The 14,348-nt window shown below is 49.8% G+C and overlaps 5 protein-coding genes across 5 annotated transcripts; 1 reads left to right on the top strand and 4 right to left on the bottom strand.

Annotated features, from left to right (window-relative positions):
* Positions 1-1,041: 1,041 nt before the first annotated feature.
* TRV_00722 (uncharacterized protein) lies at positions 1,042-3,387 on the bottom strand (the record flags this gene model as incomplete). The annotated part of the gene is made up of 3 exons (XM_003025018.1): positions 1,042-2,080; positions 2,136-3,263; positions 3,383-3,387. The coding sequence occupies 3 exons, from the start codon at positions 3,385-3,387 to the stop codon at positions 1,042-1,044; spliced, it is 2,172 nt and encodes a 723-aa protein (XP_003025064.1).
* A 1,032-nt stretch (positions 3,388-4,419) lies between these two features.
* On the bottom strand, positions 4,420-4,854 carry TRV_00721 (uncharacterized protein; the record flags this gene model as incomplete). The annotated part of the gene is made up of 1 exon (XM_003025017.1): positions 4,420-4,854. One exon carries the CDS (start codon positions 4,852-4,854, stop codon positions 4,420-4,422), a length of 435 nt encoding a protein of 144 aa, XP_003025063.1.
* A 1,021-nt stretch (positions 4,855-5,875) lies between these two features.
* TRV_00720 (uncharacterized protein) lies at positions 5,876-7,023 on the bottom strand (the record flags this gene model as incomplete). The annotated part of the gene is made up of 4 exons (XM_003025016.1): positions 5,876-6,091; positions 6,154-6,309; positions 6,375-6,581; positions 6,640-7,023. The coding sequence occupies 4 exons, from the start codon at positions 7,021-7,023 to the stop codon at positions 5,876-5,878; spliced, it is 963 nt and encodes a 320-aa protein (XP_003025062.1).
* Positions 7,024-7,766: 743 nt separating this feature from the next.
* On the top strand, positions 7,767-10,831 carry TRV_00719 (AP-3 complex subunit delta, putative; the record flags this gene model as incomplete). Its single annotated transcript, XM_003025015.1, has 4 exons — positions 7,767-7,922; positions 7,979-8,362; positions 8,422-8,650; positions 8,703-10,831. 4 exons carry the CDS (start codon positions 7,767-7,769, stop codon positions 10,829-10,831), a joined length of 2,898 nt encoding a protein of 965 aa, XP_003025061.1.
* A 2,414-nt stretch (positions 10,832-13,245) lies between these two features.
* On the bottom strand, positions 13,246-14,040 carry TRV_00718 (glutathione S-transferase, putative; the record flags this gene model as incomplete). The annotated part of the gene is made up of 2 exons (XM_003025014.1): positions 13,246-13,598; positions 13,680-14,040. 2 exons carry the CDS (start codon positions 14,038-14,040, stop codon positions 13,246-13,248), a joined length of 714 nt encoding a protein of 237 aa, XP_003025060.1.
* Between the last annotated feature and the right edge of the window lie 308 nt (positions 14,041-14,348).

Here is a 14,348-nt window from a genome sequence, read left to right as displayed (position 1 = left end):
AGGGCAGGACATGCCAGGGAAGGTTAGGCAGATGAGCTTCATAACAAGTCTGTCGGGATCTGCCAGGGCAAGACAAGGACAAAACTGGCAAGGGAGCGCGTAAGGTTAAGATTTCAGCACCAGGGGGCCTAGGTAAGTGACGAGCTTTCGTCTCGCATGTGGGATGTGATTTAGAGAAAAACTTGGAAGCAGTACTGAGTAAGTAGAGGTTGTTAAAGTCAAGAAGATAATCAATTAGTTACTTGAGAAATAAAATGCATATAAGAATATAGGTATGGGTATGGGTATGGGTATTACATCTGGCGGGAAATCAAAAGTAAATAGGAGGCAAGGTGAGCGAGTGGCATCCCCAGGCACAAGGGAGAATTGAAGAACAGAAACCAGCCCACCCATCTCTCACCTCTCCTCGCATGTCTGCTTCCATTCCCACCTTCTTCTCGTCTCCTTGCGTCCACCGTCATTATCATTCATCGTCATGTCGTGGATTTCCGCTTCCTCCTCTTCCTCCTGCTCCTCCTACCACGCTCTCAGTCTGCACACAACTCCCGCCATTAATCATACATGCCATCCTCAACATGAACCTGAAACCTCGGATCGGGGGGTGATAAAAGAGTGTTGGGGATGGGTAAAAGTAAGCGAAGCGAAGGGCATAATCAAAAAGGGGAAAAAGAGAAGTGTCGAACAACCAGAGATCTATATGTCGTTTTTCGCATCAAGCCGCCGGATATCAAAGGAAAGGAGAAGAAAAGGCGTTGTAAAAGGTAAAATCAAAAGCAAAAAGGCTAATAAATGGTTTGAAATCAGGGTCAGGAACAGGCACAGAAGTCAAATATCAACACGCTCAATAAACTTAATCAGAAGGGGCCAAAAAATGAGTGTAAATGAAAAGATGAGATGTCAATGAAATAAAAAGCAAAATGCCACCGCCAGTGATGATGTTTTTTTCTTTTTCTTGGTTTTATGTTGCTATCCCCGTTGGATGATCTGACATTGTGGTATCAGAGCAGATGTTGTGATTGTTGAGGGAGTGCAAATCATTGTCTATGGTGGAGGAGGAGGCGGTGGTGGAGGTGGAGGAGGCGTACCACCAGCATCAGCCTTCTTAGCAGCCTTCGGGTTTGGTCTAGGCTTGACTTTTCCTCCTGTCATCCATTTGGCGAACCCTCCTGGTGCGCCAGGACGTACCACCTTCTTCGGTGCAGGTGGAGGCGGTGGAGGAGCTGGAACATCCACCACCGCAACGGGGGGTTCTTCCTCTGGGGGGGGAGGAGGTGGTGGTGCGGGTTCCGGCTCCTTGGGTTTCTCGGGTATAGGCCACATATGCATGCTAACTGACCAGTCGGGCTCGACAACAGTGTCCCAGACTTGTGGGAGGATAATGTCTCCGTTGGGACCGACTAGGTCGTAGTGTCCATTCAGGACATGTTCACCGATCAAGTCAACATGCAGGAAGGCCTGGCGGATGAGTTCTTCCATACCCTGCCATGTTTTGCAGAGGGCAAAGGGGAACTTGAATTTCCTGCCTATAGCATCTTTGAATTGAACGGGCTTCTTTGGCGGCGGTGGCTTTTTCAGGGCAGCCTCTGTTGCTGCTGCAGCTGCTTCTGCAGCCTTGGCATCCCCCGCCGCAGCGGCAGCGGCTGTAGCCTCCGCCAGCGCAATGGCAGCAGCCTCCTCAGCCTCTTTCTTTGCAGCAGCAGCAGCTTCTTCAGCATCCTTTTTAGCTTTAGCGGCGGCAGCGGCAGCGGCCTTTTCTGCTTCGATTCTGGCTTCTTCCTTTGCAGCAGCAGTGGCGGCAGCGGCAGCATCGGCAGCAATTTTCTTCTCTTTGGCGGCTAGAGCTTCAGCTGCTGCTTTGTCAGCGGCTGCTTTCTTGATGGCAGCTTCGCGAGCAGCATCGCGCTCTTCCCGTTCCTTTCGTTCTTCAATGATTAACTTCTCAAGTCGAGCGATTGCTTCATCCTTTGGATCCGGGGGTGGGGGGCTCAGCGGGAGCTGGAGGCGGCGGAGGAGGAGGTGGCGACTTGGGCGGAGATGGACTCCGACTCTTCTCTTTCTTAGCCGGGCTCGGTTCGCGACCCTGGATTTGGAAGAATGGCGGAGGCGGGAACATAGACGGAGGTATATGAGGGTACCGCTGGATATATTGGTAGTAAGCAGCCGCCGCCGCAGCAGCCTGTGCTTGAGCCTGGGCCTGAGCATGTGGGTGTCCGGCTCCGGGTAGCATGGGGTGGTGGGGAAGAGCGTGTGGATAGCCGTACGGTACCATTTCCGGAGACATATAAGGCGGTGTGCCGGGAAAAGACGGTGGGTGGCTCATGACCGGGTGAGCCATGGTGGGCTTTGGCGAGTCCTCTTCATCGTCTGGGGAGCCGCTGCGTGAACGGTGCCGGGGAAGGTGAGCATGCGGGTGATGCGGTGGGTGGTGTGGGTGATGAAGTGGCATGCGCTGACCGGCATGCGGATGGTGTGGGTGTGGCAGTCCATCTGGACCAGTGTAGTATCCGTGAGGTAGTTGTTGATGGTGTCCCTGCGGGGGAGGCGGATAGTGCCCCCCGTAGGGGTATTGCTGATGCGAGTATTGACCCATGTGTCCTCCTATAGGGTTCTGATGTCCCATAGATCCCAATTGAACAAGCTGATTTGAAGGTACTCCAGGATGAGCAGCATTAGCATGTTGCGGCTGGGGGAAGGATGGGGGTGCTGGAGGGTGCTGGTGCGGAGGATAAGGGTTGAACGACGGAGCAGACGAGGCTGGACCCTGGGTTGGTGGAGTTGGCCAGAAGCGTCTGTCTGCCGGATTTGGAGCGTAGTCTAGATAGTCGTCCTCGTCCTCCTCTTCGTCGTCTTCTTCGTCCTCCTCTTCGTCCTCCTCTTCCTCTTCGGAGGAGTCTGGTTCAGGAGATACGGGGACCGGAGGCGGCTGTGGAGGCGCCGCTCGGGCGAGAGGTCGTCTTGACCTGTGGGAAGGCACCGCGTGGACTTGTTGGACCTGGGGGTGAGGATGTTGGTGCGCGTGTGTATGCGCACGGGGTTGCTGGTGATGATGGTGCCGCCTCGAAGAACGATGGCGAGATGGCCGAGGATCGACGGGTTCGCGCAGTCTGTTTGAGGTGCGAGGTCGCGAGGCGGAGTCTGATGGCTTTAGTTCGTCAGGGTACTGGAGATGAGACCAAGGACCTCCAACTCCGTAGTCCTGGTATTCGTGGCTCGAGGTGGAAGGCGGAGAGACCTGTACACCTGTGCCAGACGAGTCGTCGTCGCTGTATGAATGATCAGAGGCGGGAGCCACGCGACGGTTCAATCTGAGCCGTTAGCATGCATTCCGTTACATCGGTCTTGATCATATACACACAGAAAGTAAATAAACAACAAGACTTACGGCATGGGACGATTGCGGCGGAAGAGGAAGTATCCGGCCAGATCTCTCCAGGGAACGGAACGATCTGGGAGAATATATCCTCAACTAAGAGCCAACGGCAGGATAATTGAGGCGAGTTGGTGTCGATGCTGGTGTCGTGGAAGTTGGTGTCGAATCTTGGAACTGCAGAAGCCGTGTAAAACCGTGTGAGACTCGGATGTCCAAGGTCGAGTCACCGCTGAAACAGGGAGTCTCGTCGCAAGTCAACGTGTATAGTATATCCGGTATTCCTGGGGTATGCGAACAGAACATGAATCCAGCTAGGGGCGGCTTTTTCTTTCTTTCTTTCTTTCTGGAGGCGAGCTGTGTTTGTGTCTATATAAACTGAATCGAAAAAGGGCGGCCTTGGCTGTTCGACAAAACAGCGGAGCTGGTTGGTATCACGACGGACTAAGAGCCAAACGAGAACAACAAAAAGAAGGCTAACCTGTACGCTATGCTATGCAGTCAGTAACAACTAACGGAGAGACGAGACAACGGGGTATATAAAGAGGAATAACGGAGCATTAGCAGGAAGCAAAAGCAACGGACGGCGGGCGGCGGGAGGTAACCAATTTAAATAAAACCGAAAGGAAAAAAGAAAAAGAGGGCGAAAGGGCAAGGCGGGCCAGGCCAGGGTGAGAGATGCACAGGTGGGGAGTTTGGCCTGCTTGTCTGCTTGTTTTTTCTTTTCTTCTTCTTCTTTTCTGCTCGTTCTGCTTCGCTCTCTATGGCCTGGTGTTCTTTGCTGCCCAATCTGTATCATGACGCTGCAGGCAGGCTGTCGATACTCGGGAACAAGCCCCCCCCTCAGACGAGGAGCAGCAGCAGCACCACGCAAACAAAGGCGGCTAAGCAGAGGCTCAGGGGACGAGGACATGCATTATGTGAGTGATGGCAGAGCGAGTGACGGACATAACTCAGCGACTGACCGTGAGATCGATCTAGATGGGCTGGCGGCCTGCTGGGCTGCTGGTTTGCGCTGCTGTTGGCGGGGGATGCTGGTAGGGCAGACGTAGTTAGGTTCGCCCAACCCAACGGCGGAGACGACCTGATGGGTACCCAGCCAGGGTTGGAGCCGGCGGAGACGCTGGACAAGAAGAACGACGCGGCAGCAAAGAGGATTTGACGGAGAGAAGAGGAGGAGGAAGAAGACGAAAAGACGAAGAGAGGAAGACGAGAAGAAGAAGCGAAAAGTCGAAGTTGAAGTTGAAGTCGAGGAGTTGATGTTTACTTTTGCCTGATCGGGAAAAGGTCATGTGGTCTGCACAGTTTTTGGCGACGACGAAGGCAGAAAGATAAAGATAAAAAGATATAAAGATGAAGATAAAGATGAAGAGGGTGAGATAAAGGAAAGGAGAAGAAAAAGCAGGTCGAGGAACGGTAGGTTTATACAGGTTATACATAGATCGATATACAGACTCGGCATAGATCTGATAGACATGCAGATACATAGAGTGATACACAGACAGATACATAGATACATGATACAGATACAGATACAGATACAGATACATGAGCAGAGGCAGAGACAGGCAGACAGAGACAGGCAGAGGGAAAGTCACCGCCTGCAGTGAGGCGGCCAGAGTGAGGCGTCGGTACTTCGAGTCTATTCTGCTGCCTAGAGGAGGCCTGCTGGCGGCCATGACTGACTGCATCTCAGGCAGCCTTCAGCTCACTCACTCATTTACTGGCTGTTATTCATTGACGACGACTGACCTGTTGCTGCTGGTATGGTTGACTGGTCGATTCATCGGTGTCGATGTCAATATCAAATACGAGCCAGAAGTAGAGAACTAAATAAGCAGACAGTTGATATATTGACTGAGCGCCAAAAGAAACGACGCAAGGGAAAAGAAAAGAAAAGGCCTTAAAGTCCTCGCTATTACGTCAATATTCGATATTCCCCATAGTCAATTGAATAGACCGAAGTGAAGAGCTAACTTAAGACGCTTTTTTACTTCCCCTCGGACGGATACTCGACGGATTGACTGACTGACTGCTGACCGGGAACCTGCCCCCCTACCCCTGACCAAAGGACGCCTCCTTTTCCTCCTTCACCACTGCTTCTCCCTTACTCATTCCTACCGGCTTCCTGCTTGTGGTGCCACGTCATGCTGTCTTCGTACTTGCTTGCTTGCTTTGCGCGTGGCGGCGTGCCTGCTTGGGTGCTCGTTATTTGGTAGGCTTGCTTACTGGTGGGAGACAGACGATGGAAGTTAGGAGAATAGTTCACTCAAGAAAGATCCCGTCGATCTACTGCTTGTATGCCTGTCTATAGAGAGAGAGAGAGAGGGAGAGCTATGTGCATCAAGCATGGCCATAAGCATATTTTTTGGAGTGCTATGCTAAGTAGATCGACGAACTCTGGAGCTGTTTCTCGCGCACACCCTCAGCTACTCCATACTTAGACTCGGATACCGACAGAAGATCGACGACGATGGAAGATGGTGCATGCACGTATGTACTGTCCCATCAGCTTGACTTGGACAGCCGGTCAAGCAGCGCCTGGGCTGCGATGAGCTCGCTCTCATTGAACTCCGGGCTCCGTCCATCCTTGCATCTCTCCGTTACAATCTCTCGCAACTTCTGCACGGACAGCTCATTGAGCTTCTGTGTCGTCTCGGCTGTTGGCAGCGTCTCGTCTCGTCTCGACTTGGGGCCTAGCCTCTCCAGCAGCCGAGCGGTACTCTACGACCACGTAAGCCTAGCCGCTCATAGAGGAGTAGTACAATAAAGGAGTAAGTGCATACCAGGTTCAGCCCGTAGTACCCGCGCAGATAATCGTCGCAGAGCTCGATGCTTCGGCAGAAGCGTCGTACAGACTCCGCCAGGGGTTTTAGCGTCGTTTCTGCGGACTCGGGGGAGTGTGTTGATATATACAGCAACTCTCCTAGCCGTGCATGCAACTATTCACTCATCAGCCAATGTCCAATTTCAGCTCAAATTCCAGTAGACGAGGACAAAAACGTACGTTCCATGCATTTGGCAGGATGAGGAGAGCTTCTTCGAGACAGAAGATAGACTGTGAAGAGAGACCCTGGCTGTGATACAGGTCCGACAGCTCACACCATGCCTCTGCATCAGTTGGGAATGCATCCAGGAACTCTACCATGCTGGATATAGCCTCACCAGCTCTGCCTAGAGACCGTAGAACAGCAACCCGTCGCTTCAACACCGGCTACACACATAGTTAGCAAACCATGTCCGGACAGCTTCAGAAATGTCTCATTACTCACAACATTGACTGGATTCTCCTTTAGAATACCGTCGTACTTCTCCAACACCTTCTTCAGCGCCGCCTCGTCCGGCGCAGTAGCCTCATCATATAGCCCTTGCAGCCCCATAACCCGCTCGTTGTCCTTTCCAAACCGACTCGACAATCTATCCAGGCACTCCCGCGCAGACTTGTCATCTCCCGTCCGTAGACAGGCAGCCAGAAGCTGCTCGTAGCTCGTCCATAGCTCCGGTGTTTCGCGCTGGGTGAAGATCGAGAAAGGGAATGAAGGGAAGCGGGAGGGCTGCGTCTGCAGGAATGAGGGAGCTTGCTGGGACAGGCGCAGCGAGGCCTGGGGGTCGGACGAGCTTAGCCCGAGCTGTGTGTGCAGGAGAGACGTAGACATCGTAAATATTATATCAGTAGCCGCATCCAATTGTCGAGTCGTTGGGGGTGGTGTTGCGGTCACTTAACACCCACGCAGTTAAACTCCGGAGTTGTAGTTGCGATCCAGCCAAAAGCAAATCGGCGGCGAGTGACGTCGGAAGAGCGCTAAGAAGTCCGCGCGATGAGTTCAACACAACGTCGCCTTGCGAAGACTTCGGCTCTGAACGCCAACCCTGGGACCATCAAGAGAGACGAACAACTGCAGATACGGCGTACGGCCTGAGCTGTTGCATGCTCTTCCCAGCCGGAGATTTATTACAGACCCTGCAGAGCTAAATATGAAATAGAACCCGCCCTCTGCCATCCCACCACAGCTTGCTCAGCCCGGCGGGATACTCAGACAGCCCCATCGACCGCCCTCTATATCGACAGTCGGTAATACTGCGGAGGCCATCTATCGCCATGTAAACTGCCTCATACTCCCAGATTTCTACAGCTGCAGCTACTAATGTGTTGTGCAGGTTCGAAAAGTCGCTGTATGACCTCATCCGAGGTCTGCGGAACCACAAGGGAAGCGAGGGCGAATATATACAGAACAGCTTGAAGGAATGCCGTGCAGAGATCAAGTCTCAGGATATGGGTTAGTGCAGCTGCCTCTTTGCTGGCAGTCTTGCCGAAACTCCTCAAACGTACCGGCGTGTGGAAGCTGACATTCCGGCAGATAAAAAGGCCACTTCGCTGTTAAAACTTATATATCTCGAGATGTTCGGCTACGATATGTCCTGGGCCTCCTTCCATGTCCTCGAGGTCATGTCTTCGCCGAAATTCCACCAGAAGCGCGTTGGATACCTTGGAGCCGTGCAGAGCTTCCGTGTTGATACTGAAGTCCTCATGTTGGCTACCAATCTTTTGAAAAAGGTTCGCATACCACAGTACACTCCGTTTTACAAGCTACGGTTGCTGATATCATACAGGATATTGTATCTGCTCAGGTTCCTACGATGTCCCTGCCTCTCATCACACTTCCGCATATCATCTCGCCCTCTCTTGCATTGTCACTGCTCTCAGACCTGTTACCTCGCTTGACACACTCACATTCAGTAGTAAGGAAGAAAACCGTGGTTAACCTCTACCGGCTGTCGTTGGTATATCCGGAGGCATTCCGCATAGCGTGGCCAAAGATAAAGGATAGATTAATGGATACAGAAGAAGACGGGAGTGTCACAGCAGCCGTTATCAATGTCGTCTGTGAACTAGGCTGGAGGAGGCCACAGGACTTTCTACCTCTGGCACCACGTTTATTTGAACTACTGGTTGACGGAGGGAATAATTGGATGGCCATAAAAATAATCAAGCTTGTAAGTTTGCCCTTCTCAAGTTAACCAAGAGATATATAGCAGCTAACAGGGGGAATCAGTTTGCTTCGTTAACTCCGCTTGAACCAAGATTAGTTAAGAAGCTCATACGGCCTCTAACTAACATCATTCAAACGACGTCTGCTATGTCTTTATTATATGAATGCATCAACGGTATCATCCAGGGTGGCATTCTCGATGGTGTAGAAGGGATCCGTGAAGGAGAGGTCATTGCACAATTATGTGTAGATAAGCTCCGAGGCATGCTTGTGTTGGAAGAGGATCCCAATTGTAAGCTCACCCTCGTTGGAAGCACGATGGTTTAACACTAACATATTCTCAGTGAAATATGTTGCGCTCCTCGCATTCAACAGGATCGTGACGACTCATCCCATGCTAGTCTCAGCGCATCAGGATGTAATCATGGGATGTCTTGACGACAACGATATTTCTATCAGACTTCAGGCCCTTGAACTGGTTTCGGGGATGGTCGCTAGTGACTCGCTGCAGTCTGTAGTCAATCATCTAATTACCCAGCTGCAGACGTCCTCTGCTGTTTCAGACGGTCCTACTGCCACTACTTCTCTACTTGCACACATTACCCCGGCTGCAGACCAGGACGATGAAGACCCGGAATCTCACCTGGAGCTCGCTAGACAGGATAGGATGGCTCCACCCCCACTCCCGAACGAATATCGTCTGGAAGTTCTCCACCGAATCTTAGACATCTGTTCGCGGGATACATATTCCAACCTCACCGACTTCGAGTGGTATGTCGATGTCCTAGTGCAGTTGGTCCGGCTAATTCCACCGGTCAGTGCCTCCAAAACAAACGATGAGCATTCTTCCAGGGACGCCCATGACCAGAGAGCAGATATATCCAATCGAATTGGCTCTGAGCTCCGCAATGTGGCTGTGAGAGTCAGGAGCGTCCGCCCTGAAGCAACTCGCGCAGCCGAAACACTGGTGCTCATAGATAATCGAGCCGCTCTGTTTCCCTCCTCTGGTACTTCAAGCACAAACCTACTAGAGCCCATTGCCTGGATAGTGGGTGAATATGCCGAGTATCTTAACTTCCCCGACCAATCGCTTTCATCCCTTATACATTCATCCAATCTGAGTCTTTCTCCAAAGGTTCTTTCAGGATATATTCAAGCCATTCCCAAAGTCTTTGTTCAACTTACATCTCAATTCTATGACTGGAACATAGACAGACAGGGAGAGGTATCGCTCTTGCTTGCACGGATCACCGATTTCTTGGAGAAGCTTTCCTCCCACCCAGAGTTGGACGTGCAGGAACGGGCTATCGAGTTCTTAGAACTTTTACGCTTAACAAAGGAGGCGGTATCAACATCAGACATTGAATCGGGGAATGTACCTCTTCTTGTTTCCTCGGCTATACCAAGCTTATTTACTGGCCTAGACCTTAATCCTGTAGCAGCCGGCGCGCAGAAGAAAGTCCCGATTCCAAGTGATCTTGACCTAGATCAACCAATAAATCCTCGGTATATCCACATCCAACGTGAATCAAGCAATGGTTGGCTTGATTCCTCTACCCACGATGAATGCTATCAATTCTACCACATACCAGACTCGACATCCTTTGTCACCAAGCCACAAAAGGAGATCCTTTCCCCCACTCCTATCCAACCAACTTCTTATCAGAATCTTTCCGAAGGGATGTTATCTGAACCTGCAGATGCCGTCGCCAAACGGCGTATGGCAAGGAGAGAGCGCAATAAGGATGATCCTTTCTATATCGGCCTCGGACAAGGTGAAGGGGAATCATCAGATTCAGCTACACCGTTCAACCAGGCGCTACGTGGTGCCAATGAAGAAGACCTAGATCTTGACTCAATTCCCATCATTGATCTAGCAATTGGTCAACAGAACTCAGGAAACCCAGATATCCAAAAGCCACGCAAACCAAAACGCAAAACGAAGCCTAAGAAAGTTGAAATCATAGGAGATGAAACACTTGAATTTGAAAACCCGTCCTCACCTACTGTTCGACCCGCTTCTGCGCCAACAGGACCCGGAGCAACAAGACCCAAGAAATCGTTGCTGGAAGTTGATTCTAGCGGACTAGGGCAGCTGTCTCTTGAGGAAGATAGCGGCCTAACACCTGGTGTTGGTGATATAGCAAGAAAAGAAGCAGAGGATGCAGAAATGATGAAGGCAATGGCAGAAATCCAAAGATTGCGTCTAGAAATGCAACGGGAAGCAGAAGCCATTCACGGCAGCAAGGAGGTTCCTGCTGAAGGCAAGCTGATCAAGAGGAAAAAGAAGAAGAAGGTTGTATCTTCTAAGAAAACCAAGTCTGCTTCCCAGGAAGCAGAGGGTGAATCCTCTCAGCCTCAGGAGAAGGCTGCAGATGAGGAAGCTGGAGCTCCTGTGGTAAAGAAAAAGAAGAAGAAGAAAGTCGTTGCATCTCAGAAGGAGACGCCCGTGCAAACGGAAGGTCAGGAGTAGTTTGTCCATACTATACAACTAGGGGGAGTTCGGTTCATTCGACCTAGGAAGCTTTTTTGGATTTTTATTTGCATAAGCGGGTAATATGCACCTATCTCAACGAAGTGATGGCTAACTTTGTGGATATGCATGATAGATATGACATATTTTTAGAGTTGAAAAAGTATTGCATAGTTTACATAACTAAAGGAATATTTATCAGGAATTTTGTATGTATGGTTACTTCAAGCTATCAGAAAGGTATTGATTCCGTCAAAACCGAACCCCCCTTTTTTACCGCAGGGATGATAATAGGTCTTAAATTCTTAAAATACAAAAGCTAGAGAATACGCCACAAATAATGGCGCTTTGAAAGAATGAAAATTAAAGCAGAATATCAACAATGGAACGAGGCAATGCTAGGTTGAAGGTATAAGGTGGATGATAAAAAGATTGTAAAGGTGTATCTCTTAGCTGGTCCATTTGGTGATGAAACTAGAGAAATGACCCAATATGGCAGGGACAACTCTAAGTAGTTCGAAAACGAGACCGCCGCATAGGACAAAAAGTAGTAGGACTGGCGGTAGGAGACAAGTTAGCAGCTGTATTTGATATCCGAAAACACGGAGAAATAAAGATCGCAGTATATGCTGGCCACTATATAATATCACATACCAACCCAGCCCATAGATATGGGAGACTTGGCCTTTGGTTTCGTCTTAACCGCCGCTTCTGGCTTTCCGCGCTTGGATGCCTCCTTTTTGGCAAATCTCTCGTTGGCCCTTCGCTGTTGGGGAGTTTGTGGAGCCTAATGATTGTAAGCAAACAAGTTAGATTGATTGATTCAAAAAGCAGCTAATTATAAGGAAACTTCATAGCTGGCATACCATTTTTTGTTATAGACCTGGGAGGTTAATATAGATAATAGAATCAAGGGGGTGGACGGTTGTCGCTTATTGGCGCAAGAGCTTTCAAGAATCGCCCAAGTAGGGACTTAGTGGGATGTGAAAGAGTATGTATCGAAGGGTATCGCCCAGTTCTGAACTGGATGTGTATATGTATCACAGTGTTGGGCGAGGGTGGTCAACTGGCCAACTGTCCTCTAATTGAGGCACCAATCCTGGGTGGAGTGTGGGTGAAATAAAGGTAGTGATAGGCTTTAAAACAAAAATCGAGCGTATCTGGAGGTCCTTCGAGCGAATTGAGTCATAAAGAGCGCTGCTGGCCGTTTATCTCGTCGGTGATCATTGATGTGCGTTCGAATATCGAAAGTGAACACGAGAGCATCTTTCATGATGTCAGTCGCTTATGTCATCTGCATGATTACGTTATCTCGCCAAGCCTTTTGCTTTTTCTGTGATTAAAGTTAAAGATGACGAGGAGACGAAGATACAAACATTCCAATCTCCAGCAGGTTCAGCTTGAAAGCTTGACATCGAACCCCTTTACACAGAGTACTGACCTGGTACCGTTTGATATTTCATACAAAATGACCTACGTTTGCCGACGGAGCTATAGCAGCAACTCCAAGCCACCCTCGCCTCATGTAGGTACACCAGATGAGTCCCGACCTCCAGGAACAAGCTCACTAATCTGTACATTTAGGTCATGGTATACAAGAACTTTGGCCGCCCCTTTGTAAAGATATTCATAGGCTCCTTGGTCTGCTATCAAGCTGCTTATTGGGCATGGAATAAACTAGAGCGGGAAGATATAATTCACCGCAGCGGCAGTGGAAACGGTATGCAATCTCTCCGTTTTCTCCCATTTATTCATACTTATTTCCGAGTCATTAGGAAAACCCGCGCAAGCGCCAAACAATTGATTATTCTGGGAGAATGAAATCTTCTTTATATTTGTCGTGCAACTGATGGCCTTTAGAGCCGAGTCAGTGTCATATCAATTGAATTTTACGGGCATATTGGACCGACGAAAAGTCTGACCTCCAACCGGAGTATCGGAGTTACAATTTCGAGTATATGATTTCTGGGAAATTCTACGATTGAAGAAATCAAACAGAAGAGGGTCTTCATACACCTTCTGCTCGGACAAATTACGACCAGCACGCGCCGCGTATCATAATACAAGCTTGGTTCCCTCCCGTTCAAGCGAGATGATAACTATTACCCGCTCGATTACAGCTCATACCCTTTATCCTGAATGGTGGTACTGATTTGGATTGAGCAGGGTCAAGGCAGAACTGCAGCAGTCCTTAACTTATGATTGTTTCTTACTATCCACATGTATTTACTACCAGTCCATCAACTAGCCCTGACTGATTGCGAGCGAGCGTGAAATTGCCTTGATATTAAACTGCTATTTACAGCTAGCTTCTCGATGACAAGCATACCATTATGACTCTACCTAGTTAAAAGCAAAGCCATAGGAGAAAATCCCTTTTTAATCAACATCTCTCACCACCCCCGGAACCAAAATTAGGCAGTCTCGTTGTTCAGTCTGTCCAGAACATCCTTCGGGACATATGATGGGTCGAACTGTGCAATGCCAGCGCAGAACTCCTTGATCTTTGGAACTTCGATAATCTTGTTCCACCACTTCTGGAAGTTGGGAAGCTCGGAAACTTGTTCGGCATACCACTCGTCTCCGCCGATTCTCTTTGCCCAGAAGAACCATGGAACCAAGCAAATGTCGGCGTAGGTCATCTTACCACCAACAAGCCACTCCTTGTCTTTCAATCCCAAGTCGACGACACCCATAACACGACGGGTCTCCTTAGCATATCTGTCAACAGCAGACGGGAACTTCTCGACGTGATACCATTTGAACCCTGATAACATGAGTGACTTGGTTAGCTAGCCCGTCACCTTGCCCTAAAGAATTAACGAGGATCATGATCTGGTGAACGTACATGAGAATTGGCCGATATATGGGCCTTGACCACTGACTTGGAAATGCAGCCACTGTCTCAAGTGGTATTTCTCGTGCAGCGAAGAGAAAGAGATGGTGTTCTCCTTGTCGTATTCGTCAACAAGGTACTCTACAATGGCACCAGACTCCCAGAGATAGAGGCCAGTGTTAGGGTCGTGGATAGCAGGACAGCGGCCATTGGGGTTTATGGCGAGGTACTCGGGCTCCTTGCACTGTCTGAAGTCGGTAGACTTGAGCTCATAGGGGATGTTCAGGATCTCGAGGATGATGGCCACCTTGACGGGGTTGGCTGTGGGGTAGATGCCGTAGAGAACCAACGGCTTGATGTCTCGGGGAGCCATTGTCAGCGTAGATGTATAGAGGTATACTGTCTATCGATTGTTACTTGGAAAGAAGATGGATTGGATGGTTAGGAACTTGATGCCAGAGTCCAGCATGCCGTCTTATTTATACATGCCGACGAAGCTCGCAGCCCCTCCATTCCCGCAACGCCCAGCCAGCTGTCTCCCCACAGCGGCCCTTCACGGCCAAACCCACGATTGGATACATTGCGATCATACATATGATTAGCGCCGCGGATTATAGAGCGCGAGGTCCGAAATCAAGGCAGACTGTTTAATAATCTCTCAGATATGACTCTTCGATATAC

The sequence above is a fragment of the Trichophyton verrucosum genome (genome assembly GCF_000151505.1).
Source record: "Trichophyton verrucosum HKI 0517 chromosome Unknown contig00080_128.r1.exp, whole genome shotgun sequence".
Taxonomy (NCBI): domain Eukaryota; kingdom Fungi; phylum Ascomycota; class Eurotiomycetes; order Onygenales; family Arthrodermataceae; genus Trichophyton; species Trichophyton verrucosum.
This window is presented reverse-complemented; position numbering and strand designations above follow the sequence as displayed.